Below are 15,286 nucleotides of genomic sequence, written 5' to 3'. Positions count from 1 at the left end.
GGCCTCTCACTCTTCCATCTCCGCTATTATGGATACCCTCCACCTCTTTGAGACCCTCTCGGGCCTTCGCATTAATCTCCTCAAATCCAAAATATTCCTCTCTGGTATTTCCGATCAGGATAGAGACTCCCCTCTGCACCTGATTGGTTTCTCCATTGGCTCCCTCCCAGTTAAATACCTTCGCCTTCCTCTCATTCCAGCCAGACTCTCCAATCACCATTGCGCTCCTATGTTGAATAACATCCGCAAGCACCTCCAGCTCTGGAAAAGCAAACTCCTTTCCTACGCTGGCCGCCTTGTTTGCATCCGCTCTATCCTCCAAGCTTCTTACATCTACTGGAGTGGGATTTTCGGATTACCCAAAGCCATCATAAAGGTGATGGAGCGCCTCTTCTGTGCTTTCCTCTGGAAAGGGACTGACGCTTCTAGATTCCTCCATCCTGTTAGCTGGAAGTCAATCGGCCTTCCAAACTCCAAGGGTGGTCTTGGGATCCGGCGTATTAAGGACTCCAATACTGCTGGTATTCTTAAGCTGATCTGGAAAATCTCCTCCCGTCATGATTCCATCTGGGTTAACTGGGTCTACTCTCACCTTCTCAAGTCCGACTCCTTTTGGACTGTCCCCACCCCCTCTGATGCCTCCTGGATTTGGAGAAAGATCCTTGCCCTCCGCCCCCTTGCCCTCCGTGGAATCTCTTCCTCCATTGCTCGTGGCTCCTCCACCTCCCTCTGGCTCGACCCTTGGCACCCCCTTGGAATCCTTTTCTGTGTCCTTGGCCCCAGGTCGATCTACTCTTCTGGTCTTCCAAAAAATGCCCTCCCTCCTGACTCATTTCCTCTGGATCCTGGTCCCTCCCCCCTCATCTCAATCCCTCCATTGTCTCTTGGATTTGACTTGCTCTCCCCCCTCCCCCATTCCCCCCCTCCACAAGAACAGTATCCTTTGGTTGCCCCCCCCAATGGCCTCTTCAGCACCAGTTCAGCCTGGAACTTTGTTTGAACCACCGCCCCAATTGTACCCTGGCACAACCTAGTCTGGTTCAAAGGCCACATACCCCGCCACAGTATCACTACCTGGAGATCCCTTTGCCTTTGTCTTCCCACCCAAGCCTTCCTCATTCACCGTCACATCCCTGTTTCCCCTACCTGCTCCCTTTGCTGGAATGGTCTTGAGGACATCCCCCACCTCTTCTTTGACTGCCCCTTTACCTCTACCATTTGGAAAAAAAGCCCTTTCCTCCATTTGGCACCGCAACAGGAGACCCCTCCACTTCGACAGAGAATGGCTTTGGGTGGCTAACTCCTTCTCTGGGTCCTCGATATGCGATGACTTAGGAGATGGACTTCCAACTCTCGATCTTTCGATCTGATTTGGAAAGCCATCTCCTTTGAAGTCTCTTCCAAGCTCAGCTGTGCCCATCTTCGTGCTGTCAACGACACCCCTAGGAATAGGCACATTGCCGTCTATTGGGGCCTTGATCTGTCCTCTCTTTTTTCGTCCACCTCTGCGTAGGTTGGTTTGTTTCTCCCCCCCCCCCCTACCTCCCTCTCCCTTGTATATTCTTTCCTCTTTCCTGCCCCCTCCTGGGGTATGGTAATACATATTTACTCACCCAAAAAAAAAAAAGGTCCTTAGTTTCTGTTGCTGTTTTCCAGTCACCTTTAATAAATTAATAACTGCTTTCTCCCCAGCTTTCGAATCTGGTTTTTCAGAGTTTCTGTTAGGAGTTCAAGTGCTATAATTTGACCAAGTTTCAGATTACTATTTATATTTTGTTTCCCCTAAATTTCTAATTTTGGTTTTGTTATAAGACCTTACAATTTTTTTTCCTTCATTCTTTACTGCCATGCCAGTCACTGTGGGTAAGGGTAATCAATTGGGGGAAATCGCATATCTCAATCACTGAATATCCGTCTGCGCAGCTTCATCCCTCTTGCTTTCCCTCATTTCATGATTTTCATTAAGTGATGGAAAAGGTCCTGAAAAAACATCACTTTGAACCTCAAAGAAAAACGAAAAGAAAACTCCCCCTTCTCTTGATATATTCTTTTAAGGTGTCATTAGGCACTTCCAGTGACAGTATATTTTTTTTGGTACCCATTCTACCAATGTGTTGGGGTTGGGAAACAACTTTTCCAACTTTCTCTTCGCAATGTGAGCAACACACAAAAACGGTATGTGCAAGATCAACAAGAACAAAAGAAAAGAAAACAAACAATCGCACAAGAGACAAGAGATTTATGTGGTTTGGCAATACCACCTACATCCACAGAATGATTCGATCTTCCACTAAGAACAAGAGAAAAAATTAGTAGTACAACCATGCAATTTGTCTCACAAACCCAAGTCCCTTGTACATGCTTTCTATCTTCCCTTTTCTCACTTAGTCACTCACCCACCTCTTTTTTTCTCTTTCTCTCTTTCTCTCTTGGTGCCTCTCCTCTTCCTGCTTCTCATTCTTCTTCTTCTTGTTTTTCACTCTCTTTCTTCTTATTAGATAAAACCCACTACACACTTCTTCCAAAGTGCCTCTTGAAAGAATCCACCTTCCTTAATATCTTCAACCACCAACAACTTCCACTCCCTTGGAAGACTCCACTCTTCCACTTGAAGACTCTTCACCTCCATTCAAATGGACAACCAAAAACTAGACCACTGAACCAACCCATCAACCGGTCTAGATAGAAGCCACCAAACCCAACACAACGTTGTCTACCAAACAAGACATCTTCTAAACCAAAGATTACCCAATTGGAACGCTTTCGATGACAAAAAATACACTGCCAACAGATTTTAGAAAGAAGCTGTTAAGTGGATCTGAATTAGAACTCTATGCTTGGATGATTAATTCATCCCAAGCACCTTCTTATTTATAAGAATAATAGAATAGTAAAATATGTACATGAGCAATGTGGGACTAAACCACATAATACAAAACTAATTAAATAACAAAGAAAAGGTCCGAATACCCCACGGTATTCTGGCCATATATCTAACACTCCCCCTCAGTTGGAGCATATATATCATGCATGCCCAACTTGACTAAGATAGGATGAAACAGCTTGCTACTCAGTCCCTTAGTGAACACATCAGCCAGTTGATCGAGGACTTCACAAAAGGAACACAAATGAGGCCGGCCTCAAGCTTCTCCTTGATGAAATGTCGGTCAACCTCCGCGTGTTTAGTACGATCATCTGACGGGGTTATGAGCAATGCTAATGGCTGCTTTATTGTCACAATAAAGCATCATGGGAAGATGGACAGCAACACCGATATCCTGTAATAATCCTCTAAGCCACGAAGTTCACAAATTCCTTGGGCCATCGCACGAAACTCGGCTTCAGACCTTTGGACTGGCCACAACATTCGCTTCTTGCTACACCATGTGACAAGGTTCCCACCAACAAAGGAACAAGAAGCAGAGATAGATTTCTGTCGGGAGAACCAGCCCAATCGGCATCGTATAGGCTTCAATCTTAAGGTGACCCGTGGGAGATAGAAGGATTCCCTTTCTGGAGCAGGACTTCAAATACCTCAAAATACGACTGATTTGCATCCATATGAGAGGAATAGGGATCATGCGTGAACTGGCTCACCAAACTCACAGAAGCTGCAATGTCGGTCGTGTGTGAGAAAGGTAGATTTACTTGCCCACTAACCGATAAATACCCTTGTCAAGCTCACCTCTTTCTCCCTAAGTTTTGTAGTAGCTTCCATAGAGTATCGAAGGATGACACCTAGCAGCCTATGTCGATCGATAGATCAAGGACATATTTTCTTTGAGAAAGAAAGATGCCCTTTGAAGAAGCGAGCAACTTCTATCCCTAGAAAATATTTCGGAGGACCAAGATCTTTGACCTCAAACTCACGGCGAGGAGGAGCTTCAATCCACGATAGCATCACCATCATTACCGTGACCACAATATCATCCACATAGACTATGAGAAGAGTTACCTTGTCACCAACTCGATAAACAAAGTGTGATCAGCATTACTCGCCTATAACTGCTGAAATCATAGCCTTGTGAAATCGCCAAACCATGCCCTAGGTGATGTTTCAGCCCATAAAGTGCACGCTTGATCTCAGAGACCTTGCCCTTGGTCCTATCATCGGAGAAATCCTGGTGGAATGTCCATATAGACCTCCTCCTCAAGCTCCCGTGGAGGAAGGCATTCTTGACATCTAACGTTGAAGATCCCACCCAAGATTTATAGCCTGAAGATAATAGCACCCGGACGGTGTTGAGCTTCGCCACGGTCGCAAAGGTCTCCCGATAGTCGACTCCATAAGTTTGAGTGAACCCCTTTGCAACCAGGCGTGCCTTATATCGATCCACGAACCATCGACCTTACTGTTTGACCACGAAGACCCATCTACATCCAATGGTTTCTTTCCGGAGGAAGAGTCCTGACTCCCATGTATTATTTTTATGTAGTGCTCTCATTTCTTCCAACATTCTGCCTTCCACTTTCCATCTGTAGATGCTTCTGCCAAGTTTTAGGAATCGAAGCAGAAGAAAGAGAAGATCTGAAAGCACAAAGATGGAGAAAGAGAGCTATAAGAAACAACACGAGATATGGGATGTAAAGTCTGAGTCCTAGTACGCTGCGGTGAGCGATAGGTGGTCGGAAGAAGAGGGATTACCGGGAGATGGAGGATGCGGATGCGGGCAGCAATTGGATGGGTATTGGTGCTAAAGGGGATTACTGTTGCCTTATTTGGTTACGCCCCTTGTGTAGGTGAGTATGTTGGAATTGTCAATTCTCTTACGAAATGCACCAATAGTTCTGCGGGTGGAGTCGGCTCCCCGAATAGGAACATTAACAACACTATTTTCTATGGTCTCCCCACTGTAAAGGATTCCCATTAGGTGAGGGAGGAACAGCCGGGAGGAGGTTGGACATCATCCAAAGGAGGTTGGGCATCGATCGAGGTGAGCGGCGAGCGGCCGTGGGTGCCGTCAGGAGGAGGCTGGACAGCGACGGAGGAACCTCTAGTGGAGGAATCTCAAAGGGCACATCTTCACTAGAACTCTCCCTTGAAGAGGTGGTGAAGAATAATAAGAAAGGGCCTCATGGAAAACAACATCCATGCTCACTAGTACGACGGGAAGGGGATGGTAACACTTATAACCTTTCGGGTTGGAGAATAACCAAGAAAATACAACGGAGCCCACGAGGCTCAAGCTTGCTGGAGATCCGGTATCCCTAGCATAACACGCACACCCAAATACTTTGGGAGGGACGATAAAGGAGGAATGGCCCGATAAAATATCGGAGGGAGGGAGTACGGGAATTAAGAACCCGAGAAGGGAGCCTATTGATGAGATAGGCGGTAGTGAGAACCGCATCCCCCAATATTGAGAAGGAACATTCCTCCCAAACATCAAGCCGGGCCATTTCCAACAAATGGCGGTTTTTCCTTTCTGCCCACCGTTCAGGCGGGGGTATCAACACAACTAGTTTGGTGAATGATGCCATGATCAGCGAATATGTTTGAAATTGTGATTGATGGCTTCGGTTCCATTATCACTTCTCAATATTTGGAGTAGCACAGGCGAGTTTGAATCATCTTATGAAAATGCTTAAAACATGAGAAAACCTGATTTTTAGTGTGCAAAAGATATACCCAGTGTTCAGAATGACAATCAATAAAAGAGACAAACCATGATGACCGAGAAATAGAGGGCTTGCGACTAGGGCCCGAACATCGAGAATGTACCAAATGAAAACAAGAAGAACTCCTTTTATTTGAAATAGGATAATTTGAGCGTGTACTGTTTGGCGAACACAACCCTCACAAAAAAGTCATCCTTAGTATGTAGGGTGACAAGCGAGGAAATAAATGAGCTAAAATTCCGAAGGGGGTGACCTAACCGAGAGTGCATTGGTAAAGTTCGAAGAGACCAAGGAGTTCGATCGGCGGAGAAAGGCAATGGTGGTGGAGAAAGCGGCCGTCATCAGCAGTACAAGCCGCCATGCACTTTACCCAATCGATCGTCTTCCCGAGGCGGATCTGAAACACACATGAGATGGAAAAAAGTGACTTTGCGATTAAGATCACGAGTAATACTACTAATGGAAAGAAGGTTAGTAGTAAAATTAGGAATATGTAAAAGCGAAGACGAGGAAGAGAGGAAGTGCATTGATGAGTCCTTTTCCGGATATTGAAGAAAGGGACCCATCGCCACTTTGACCTTATCTTTCCCAGTGGGAGAATATCGTGAAGCAGGTAGAGGAACCGGTCATGATGATGTAGCTCCAGAATCTATGATCCAGGATGGGAAGCCACGAGAGGCACGATGACCTACTGAATGGAATACTGGCCGGGCAAAGTGTGAACTCTGATCAAGTGTGGGAAAAGAGCCCGAACCCGAATCTGATCATACTCATTTAATCCTGCCAGGAAATCATAAACCCTGATTTTGTCCATGTGTTGCTTATAAGAAGTAATATCTGCGGTGTACATGGGTGAAAATCGAGAAAAATGGTCCAATTCTTTGCCCGAAAGCTGCTTGTGAGTAGCATAGTATTTGGAGGTATCAATTTTCCCTGAGTAGTGTAGAAGGACCTTCTTCTGATTTCATATCCTGGCATCATTGCCAAACATCCATAAGTCTCCTTGCAAGCGACCCCAATTTACGAGGTGTATCGAGGAGAAGAAAATTGTGTTGTAGATCTGTAACCATAGAACCAATCAGTAGGACATAAGAACTCCATTGTTGGCAAGCCCTTGTCTTGAGCAGCCCCAACCTCAGTAGGCATAGAGTGGATCCCCTAATATGACCCGATAAGGCCACGGCGTGATAGCGAAGGAGGCGGACCTAGACCAAAGTAGGTAATTGGTGCCATCCAACTTGATTGGATTTGGAGAGAAAGTATGATATTACGGTTTCTTTTTCCATCACCAACATAAGTAGCGGTCGAATCCACGAGTCACCCATGGAGCAGTGAAGAATCCCAAATCGGAGAAGAGGGCTGTTGTGAAGAGAAAACCAAGAACACCTCCAAGTTAAGGGCTGAAACAAGGATGAAAGCCTTCTAATAATGAAGGAATAAGTGTCTCCAAGAATCAGCAACAGCAGCGGAAAACCTTGAGATCGATATTTTCGGGGGTTTTGAAAAAACCCTGAAATTGCTGAAATCGATAAGATGATGTGAGGCCTGAAAAATGAGTATGAGGCTGAAATTGCGGGCGAAGGACACTTGAACAGATGTGAAGCACTCCTCAAAAAATCAGAATTAAGCGATAAGTGGAACCCCAGATCGACAATTGTCGGGGGTTTTGAAAAAAACCCCGAAAGTGGAGATATCGATCTTGAGAACTTGATGTAGCTTGATGTAGGTGCTGGAATACTGATCTGCCGCAGTCTCAAGCTCCAATATAGTGAACAAAATCCTTGTAATATAATGTGAATCTGTCCAATGAAAGTCAAAGTCTTCAATATTCGCAAGAAAGGAGGACAGCACCTTATCGATCAATTCTTCATATCATGAAGTGAGGTAACAAGGAGGGCAGCAGCTGGATCAATAGATCACCTCATCGAGTGCTGCCCTATGGGACAAAGAAGAACAATGCAAAACAGAGGAAAGAAGAGGAGAGAAGAGAACAGGAGAGAGATCGAGAATTAGAGAAGGGGAGGGAATCGTGGATGGTTCTAATTCATAACCAGCTCCGATACCATGTTAAGTGGATCTGAATTAGAACTCTATGCTTGGATGATTAATTCATCCCAAGCACCTTCTTATTTATAAGAATAATAGAATAGTAAAATATGTACATGAGCAATGTGGGACTAAACCACATAATACAAAACTAATTAAATAACAAAGAAAAGGTCCAGAATACCCCCACGGTATTCTGGCCATATATCTAACAGAAGCCTACTCATCAAATGGTTAAGATCTTCCAATCAAGCAGTTCTCTATCCCATACTTCAAAATGGAACAACTAGATGTAGGATTGAAAATTCAATAAACATTTTTCTCATTTAAATTGGGTAATATTATCTTTATGGAACCTCAGAAATACTAAATGTTCATCCATCCTTTAAAATAATTGATGCACAAAAATAGTTAGACTTTGTGCAAGGCAAAGCATGCTTTGCCTTGGACAGATTCTCTTTTTTTTTAACACAAATGTATGAGAAGGGGCAGAAGTCTATATAATATAAAGAGAACCTAGAACACGGGGTTTGTTTAAGAGGAAGGAACAGAGGGAGATCAAGAAGGAAAGTTGAAGTTTAAATAGATATAATGCATGAACTCTTAATGGGAGAACTTCACAATGTTAAATAGCTAGGGTTAGAAAATCAGAACTCCAAAGTCTGACCAGGATGAAGCATGAAAAACAAAATAGAGAAGACCACCTCTGCTTAGGAAATAGGCCAAACAAAGATAAAAGAAATAGAACCTTAGACCAGACCTTGGTGCAACGGTAAAGGTTGCTCCACAGTGACCGTGTGGTCACGGGTCCGAGTCTGGAAACAGCCTCTCTGTGAAAACAGGGGTAAAGCTGCGTACATTATGACCCTCCCCAGACCCTGCAGTGGCGGAAGCCTCATGCACTGGGTACACCCTTTTTAACCTTAGACCAGACCTAGGCCTTGAGAGACAATTCTAATTGGTCAATAACAATATGTTTCCAGGTCCACAAAGGAAAGTTGATGTTTAAATTGAATAAATGACTTTACATTTAATTCGAGAAGTCAACTACGTTAAATAGCAAGGGTTAGGAAATCAAAACTCAAAAGTTGCACCAGGAGTTCACGAATAGTTAAGGACAATGAATGGACAACTGTTGCTGGACAGAAATGAAATTGGCTCAGGCATGTGGCAGGGTTGCTGTTCTGCACACCATGTAATGAATGCAGTACAGGCCACAACGTCCATAAAACGATGCATCCTTGTCACAGGGAAGTAAAATATGATATTATTACTGACCAGCTTATGGAGCAAGTCAGGCTGCTCTTTGAACAAGTCAGGCAAATGCTTCTTCATGGCTGCCTCCAATTTGAGAGCATCTCTTCCTGGCACACCATACCACATTTTTGGATCACCCCAATGCATGTAATTTAGTGAGTACAAGTGGTGGTCCTCAACATGCTGTTTCACAAAAATAAACAGAGAGATAATTAATATTAACAGCCATCAGTATCTACTCCACCCACTTTTATTTATTTCAAAACATAACATCTGTACCAGCCAAAGCAATATGGCATACAAATCCTGACAAGGAAAATATTTCATGAGATTCTGGTATGTGGAAAAATAATCAAGGAACCAATCAGTAATTCCATCGTTCCATGGAGGGTTTAGGATGATAAGAGCCTGTCAGCCTTATCTACAATGATGAGAAGCATATTCCTACATACAACCATGAGACTACTGGACTAGAACACCAAAAGTATCATGCTTTATTTAAAGTAAATAAATACAGAAGGTCTTTTGATCTTACCCAACAAAATGATGAAAAGCACATCCCTATGTACAACCATGGAACTAGAACACCCGAAATATCACTGCTTTCAAAAGAGAGAACAGACCCCGGAAGCCTAGGGAAATTGTTCAAGTTCCAGCCTGATCTTGAATATTGGTCCTCACAATCAAGGGACACCTTTGGGAACCCACTGCCAAATAGTCCAGTTTCCAAATCAGCCCCGTATACAACCTACACAAACAGAAAAGCAAAATAAAGAAGCTGCCTGAAAAAAAAAACACTTTAGAATAAAAAAAGGAGAAAAAATTTCTCAATAGTCTTGTTAGCCTCTCCTATCATACCTCAATCTCTTCAGTTGGCTTCTCAACCAGCCGCCAATATTCACCCTCAATATCTTCAACAGATGGTTCCTTCTGCTTGTGAAGCATGTGCTGATTGTCCCCTGAATTTGTATTTATGTCATGCTTCCAAAAATACTGCCCCTTGAAATCATTTGCATATTTCTGAAAAGTTTCAAGAGTGAACTGGGGACCAGGTTCAAAACCAAATCGCTCAGCCTCATAGCAACTGGCTTTTTCAGGACTAGTGCTATCTCCATTAACAATCCCAAAACCCACCCCCATTTTCATGCATTTTCTCCTTTTTCTCTTCATATTACCAGAAACTCTAGACATCTTTTTCACTGAAGCCCGATTTTGAAGCTTGTCAACCCTCTGGATACGGGTAACAAATTTAGAACCTTCCCATTTATTCTTGTCCTTCAGGGGGCAAGGAGGTCTCCAGGAAGGAGGGGGAACAATGCGGCAAATTCCATATGGCTCTGCTGTTGAACGTATACTTGCAATATACTTTAGTGTATCTTTAAATTCCTGGAGAAGAGTTTCAAAACTCCTTCAAGATCTTTTCCTTCCAGCTAAAGACTTGCATTATATGTAGTAGTAGGAATAATGATCGAAGACGGAAAAAAAAAAAAACAATTCAAACACATAAAATTCAAAATTACAAGTGGAAAGAAAGACCTCTTCGGTTGGGTAGAATACAGGTGCCTCCTCGAGAACAGGTCTGCATGCATCTTCAGGACGCCATCTTGCTATAACCTGTCCATACACTATATCATATTAGCTACACGAAATGCAGACCTGAAGGTCCTCAAGATTATAATATTACACAAGGAGCACACAAAATCAAGAAACCCAACCTTTTGGCAGTTGCTACAATCTAAACATCCACGAATAACACCTTTAGGAAGGACAGGTTTTGGAGGGTGATTCTGCATTAGAATGAAATATGAATAACAAGTGAGGAATATATTAGTCTGGCAATCCTAAAACGTAACCACTGTTAACACCTGAAATCAGGGTTTAGTGAAACAATAACATCACGGATAATCAACCTGATCAAACTGTTCAAAGTCAGATTCCTCCTCTGAGCTGTCATTAAATTGACTGTAGTTTATCCATGGCCGATGCCTAAGGGTCCTCGTGATCTTCAAGTCATCAGTAATGTCACCTTTGGTGTCCATCCGTGCCAGCTGTGGGTCAGACACAACGGAAGAGGCCAAGCAACTCATTGTGACTTCACTATCTTCTACCCTCTTTAAGGTGAACGATGTAAGGGACACAAAACCAGGTGGAACAGGCAACTCAACTTTTCCTTCTCTAATTTTATCACTTACGCATTTTGTCCCCATTAATACTGCAAACCATAAGGGGAAAAAAAAAATAGAACAAAGTATCAATCCAACTGTCGCTTAGAAAACAAAAGTATTCAATTTAAAATTAACATTCTGAGAAGACATTAAAGTATTAGGATTCATCAACCTTATCAGGGAAACATATGGAAGTGTGGAGTATGCGATATTTCCCATCAACTTTGGACTGCCTCAAAAGTTGTCTCAGGAGATGCAGCTATAAGTTGAGTCTAGTAGTCTACTAGAGAAGATGCTCCTATCCGAAATATCCCAAATAAATGGCCAATGAAAAATAAATGATCTTAGGGAAAGAAGATGACCCTATAAGCAGGCAGGTCTTGTATGCGCATGCCTAGAAGTAAACATGATTTAACATTTAAGCATGATATGAGAAAAATCTTATTTTCTATCTGTGAATCCATACATTAATTGTATCAGGATAATTAGAAAATTTCAATTATTCTGGTGACTAGAAAAAGAAATCAAGATGGCTAAGAGATGGTCCAACAACCCTAGTCGTTCTCCTCAATTCCTCCTATCTGTAACATCACAATTTACAGCTGGTTCTTGATCCTGCAGTCTTTGTCCAATATTTCTTAGGAACTTGAATGTGCAAGTGATGCAATCAGATCTAACAGCTAAATCCATCAGCCAAAGTGTGTTCATACAGTAAGGAATAGGGGTACTTGACCATCTCAGAAGATAAATCAAGAAAATGATTTAAGGCAATGCCTCATACAATGTGAGATAATCCAGCATTTAAAATAACTTTGAGACCTGGAATAAGATAGACCACATAAAGGTCAGCTCAGGTATAAATTTCAGACAGTTTCATTTGGTTTTGGGAAGGTCTAGAGATTTTTTCTGTTTCTTTAGTACATTATGCTAGAACCCAAATGGCCAGACATCAATTCTTTTTGTTCCTTCTCTGGCTTAATTTGGGTGATATTTACTGATCCAAGGGTTCACTGACAGCACAAAACACTGACCAGTATGTTCATTAGTCAGGCACATAGTTGCTACGTTAGATTAAATTCTGTTTATGCTTGATCTACATCTCATAAAATTCGTGATTCATATTTGATGTCTATTGAATCCAAGCACCTACTCAATTCCACATAAATTCACTTAACTGATGAAAGTGATTTACTAGCTATAGCAATCCACTGTGTAGAAGTCTAACCACCATGTTTATGAATCTGGTATATGCAATATGTGTATTTCATCAGTTCAAATCATTTTTAACATCCTTGAAAAGATAGATTCAGAGTCCTTAAGTAATAACCAGACTCAAAGACTTTACTAGCCTGATTGGCAACTTAAAAACAACTCCCTCAAAAAGAAACAACATAGAAGTTTGACCTGCATTATAGTATGGAATAGCATTAATGAACATTCCATTCTATAGCCAACATTCAGTCCTCGGATAACATACATAATTGAGGACGTCAGCTTGTGTTATTTCATTGCATATGCTTTTTATATCTTAATTCATAGACTTATTAACACAAACCTAAAATCAAGTTCTTGAAGCTTAAAGTTCTAAAAATAAAAATTAAAAAAAAACCTTAGACCCAACAAGACCTTCACTTCTATTAATAGGTTCGTAGAAGAGTAAGAATAAGATAGACCAATAATTTTTGAAACAGTCACACATTGATAAATCATGGCTGTAGAATCCTCCATGCCCATTAAATTAATATAATATTAAGTACTACTTCCGATATTTGCTTTCTATACCAATACCATCTAGACAACACTAGCTACTAGAGATTCTGAATTGCAAATTAGCCAGCACATATAAATCTGCATCCAGTAAGTACTACCTAATAAATCAGATTAAACATCACAAATTATCAAAATCAATGTGTGACTGTTTCAAAAATCATTAGTCTTTTTTATTGCTGGTTAGGTAGTAACAATAAGAAAGACCAATGATTTCTGAAACAGTCAAACATTGATACATAATTGAAGACGTCAACTCGTGTTATTTCATTGCAATTCACAGACTTATTAACACAAACCTAAAATCAAGTTCTTGAAGCTTAAAGTTCTTCTATATTTAAAAAAAAAAATCTTAGACCCAACAAAACCTTCACTTCTGTTAATAGGTTCCCAGAAGAGTAAGAATAAGGTAGACCAATGATTTCTGAAAAAGTCACACATTGATAAATCATGGCAATATTGATCAATCATGGCTGCAGAATCCTCTATGCCAGGTTGGTTGTAAATCAGGTAGTGTACGATCAGTTTTTCTGCTCTACTCGTAGATCACGCTATATAACGGGCTACCATGCAACTCAGGATTTCATTTTCGTGATTGACTCAACTCAATATAATTTATCAATGTGTGACTATTTCAAAAATCATTGGTCTATCTTATTCTTATTCTTCTTGGAACCTATTAACAGAAAATGAAGGTTTTGTTGGGTCTAACATTTTTTTTTTGGATATAGAAGAACTTTAAGCTTCAAAAACTTGATTTTAGGTTTGTGTTAATAAGTCTGTGAATTGCAATGAAATAACACGAGTTGACGTCTTCAATTATGTATCAATGTGTGACTGTTTCAAAAATCATTGGTCTATCTAATTCTTACTACCCTAACCAATGATTTCTGAAATAATGAGACATTGATTTTGATCAAAATCAAAATCAAAATTTGAAAAGTACGCAATGTTGAATCTGATTTGTTAGGTAGTACTTTCTGGATGCAGATTTATATGTGCTACCTAATTTGTAATTCAGAATCCACAGTAGCTATTTTACGTTTTGGTATAGAAAACAAACATGTCCAAAAAACAATAAATGGGAAGAAACTAAATCCGGGAAGAACATAAAACAAAAATTAAAAAACATAGAAATACAGAAGCTCAGAGAGGATCTAACGCTATAGCAGATATCCCCAGATGACAGCCACCAAAACCGCTTATCTTACGGGAAGAAGGAAAATTGATTTTAAGGATTACCTTCAGATCCTAGAGGGGGAATACCCTCTCCCTTCCCCCTAAGATTCCAGTTTAGACTATAACCTCGAGAATTTCATCAACCAAACCAAGAAGAACCCTAAATTTGAAGAGGTGGGGTAAGTAAAACTCAGATCCCAAACTAGTTATTTTACCCAAAAAGGAAAAGATTCAAACAAGGCAAAAAAAACAAAAACAAAAAAAAGAAGTTAAACATTGTGAACCCTAACCTAACCAATGAATATTAAGAGAAACGAGAAACGTATACTGAATTGATCATAAACGACCGACGCATGATCTGACGGGGAAAATTATCATAGCACAAATATTAATTAATTTCATGTCACATTCTTTGCTTTTTTTTTTTTGGTAAAGACATTCTTTGCTGAGATGATATATGTTTACACAAAAACGCGAGTAATTGGAGAGATTTTGGAATCTCACCTTGAGAATTGAGATAAAGCTTCAAGAGTCCTCCACCCTCAGAAGTCAGAATTCCACTGTGTTGGCCCCATAACTGCGCCAATATTCCCTACCAAAAATATACAATGAGCGGCCTACGCAAGCGCTCTTTCGTCTATATGACTCCTTACTCCTCCAATAAGGGCAGAGATGTCATTTTATAAAAGAAATAGGAGACAAGAAAAAAATCCTCTCCAATTCTCTAAAAGTGCATTGTGGTGCAGTTCGGGGATGTTGCCATGTGTTAGGCATGACATCCAATGGTCCAAGCTCAAGAAGAAAAGGGGGAAAAACCAATTGAATTGAGCTCAGACCGTTGGATGTTGCACCTGCCACATGGCAACATCTTAACCTGAACTGCATTGCATTGCACATGTCAAGAATTGGAGAGGAATTTAATCTGAAGAGAGAAGACCGCTGCCTAGTCGCATGGTGATGGGTGGCGGCGGAAGCAAATACAATATTCATCAAATGGTCTCAATAAACAAATCCAATAAAACTAACAACAAAGATTTGTGGTTACTTAAAACACATTGATGGTGTGTTCCTCCAAAGGAATGTAGCATCCGAACATGATCTTCGTTGAATGCACTCTCTCCAATGGCAGAATCCTAATCTTGGAGGAGTGAATTTACCTTTTTGCCTTTACATTCCATTCCCCTAATTGTACAGGCCTTCCTTATTCGACATTGCTAAGAACATCATCGTGGTTTCTCCTGACAATCTACAAC

At 41.2% G+C, this 15,286-nt stretch overlaps 1 protein-coding gene across 2 annotated transcripts in view; it reads right to left on the bottom strand.

Annotated features, from left to right (window-relative positions):
- Positions 1–12,056, bottom strand: part of LOC122666944 (lysine-specific demethylase JMJ18-like) — a 31,728-nt gene extending 19,672 nt beyond the window's left edge. Inside the window, exons 1-7 of one of the 2 annotated variants that reach the window (XM_043863073.1) lie at positions 11,260–12,056; positions 10,833–11,134; positions 10,638–10,709; positions 10,459–10,536; positions 9,781–10,308; positions 9,458–9,670; positions 8,944–9,105 (exon numbers count right to left, since the gene is read on the bottom strand). In XM_043863073.1, the coding sequence (XP_043719008.1) occupies positions 8,944–9,105; positions 9,458–9,670; positions 9,781–10,308; positions 10,459–10,536; positions 10,638–10,709; positions 10,833–11,129 (1,350 nt within the window). In that variant the 5' untranslated portion in view covers positions 11,130–11,134; positions 11,260–12,056. The remainder of the gene's footprint in view (positions 1–8,943; positions 9,106–9,457; positions 9,671–9,780; positions 10,309–10,458; positions 10,537–10,637; positions 10,710–10,832; positions 11,135–11,259) is intronic. The other variant, XM_043863080.1, reaches the window with a different exon arrangement.
- Positions 12,057–15,286: the final 3,230 nt, after the last annotated feature.

The sequence above is a fragment of the Telopea speciosissima genome, chromosome 1 (assembly GCF_018873765.1).
Source record: "Telopea speciosissima isolate NSW1024214 ecotype Mountain lineage chromosome 1, Tspe_v1, whole genome shotgun sequence".
Taxonomy (NCBI): Eukaryota; Viridiplantae; Streptophyta; class Magnoliopsida; order Proteales; family Proteaceae; genus Telopea; species Telopea speciosissima.
The sequence above is the reverse complement of the archived record's forward strand: the minus strand, read 5'-3'. Positions and strand labels throughout refer to the sequence as shown.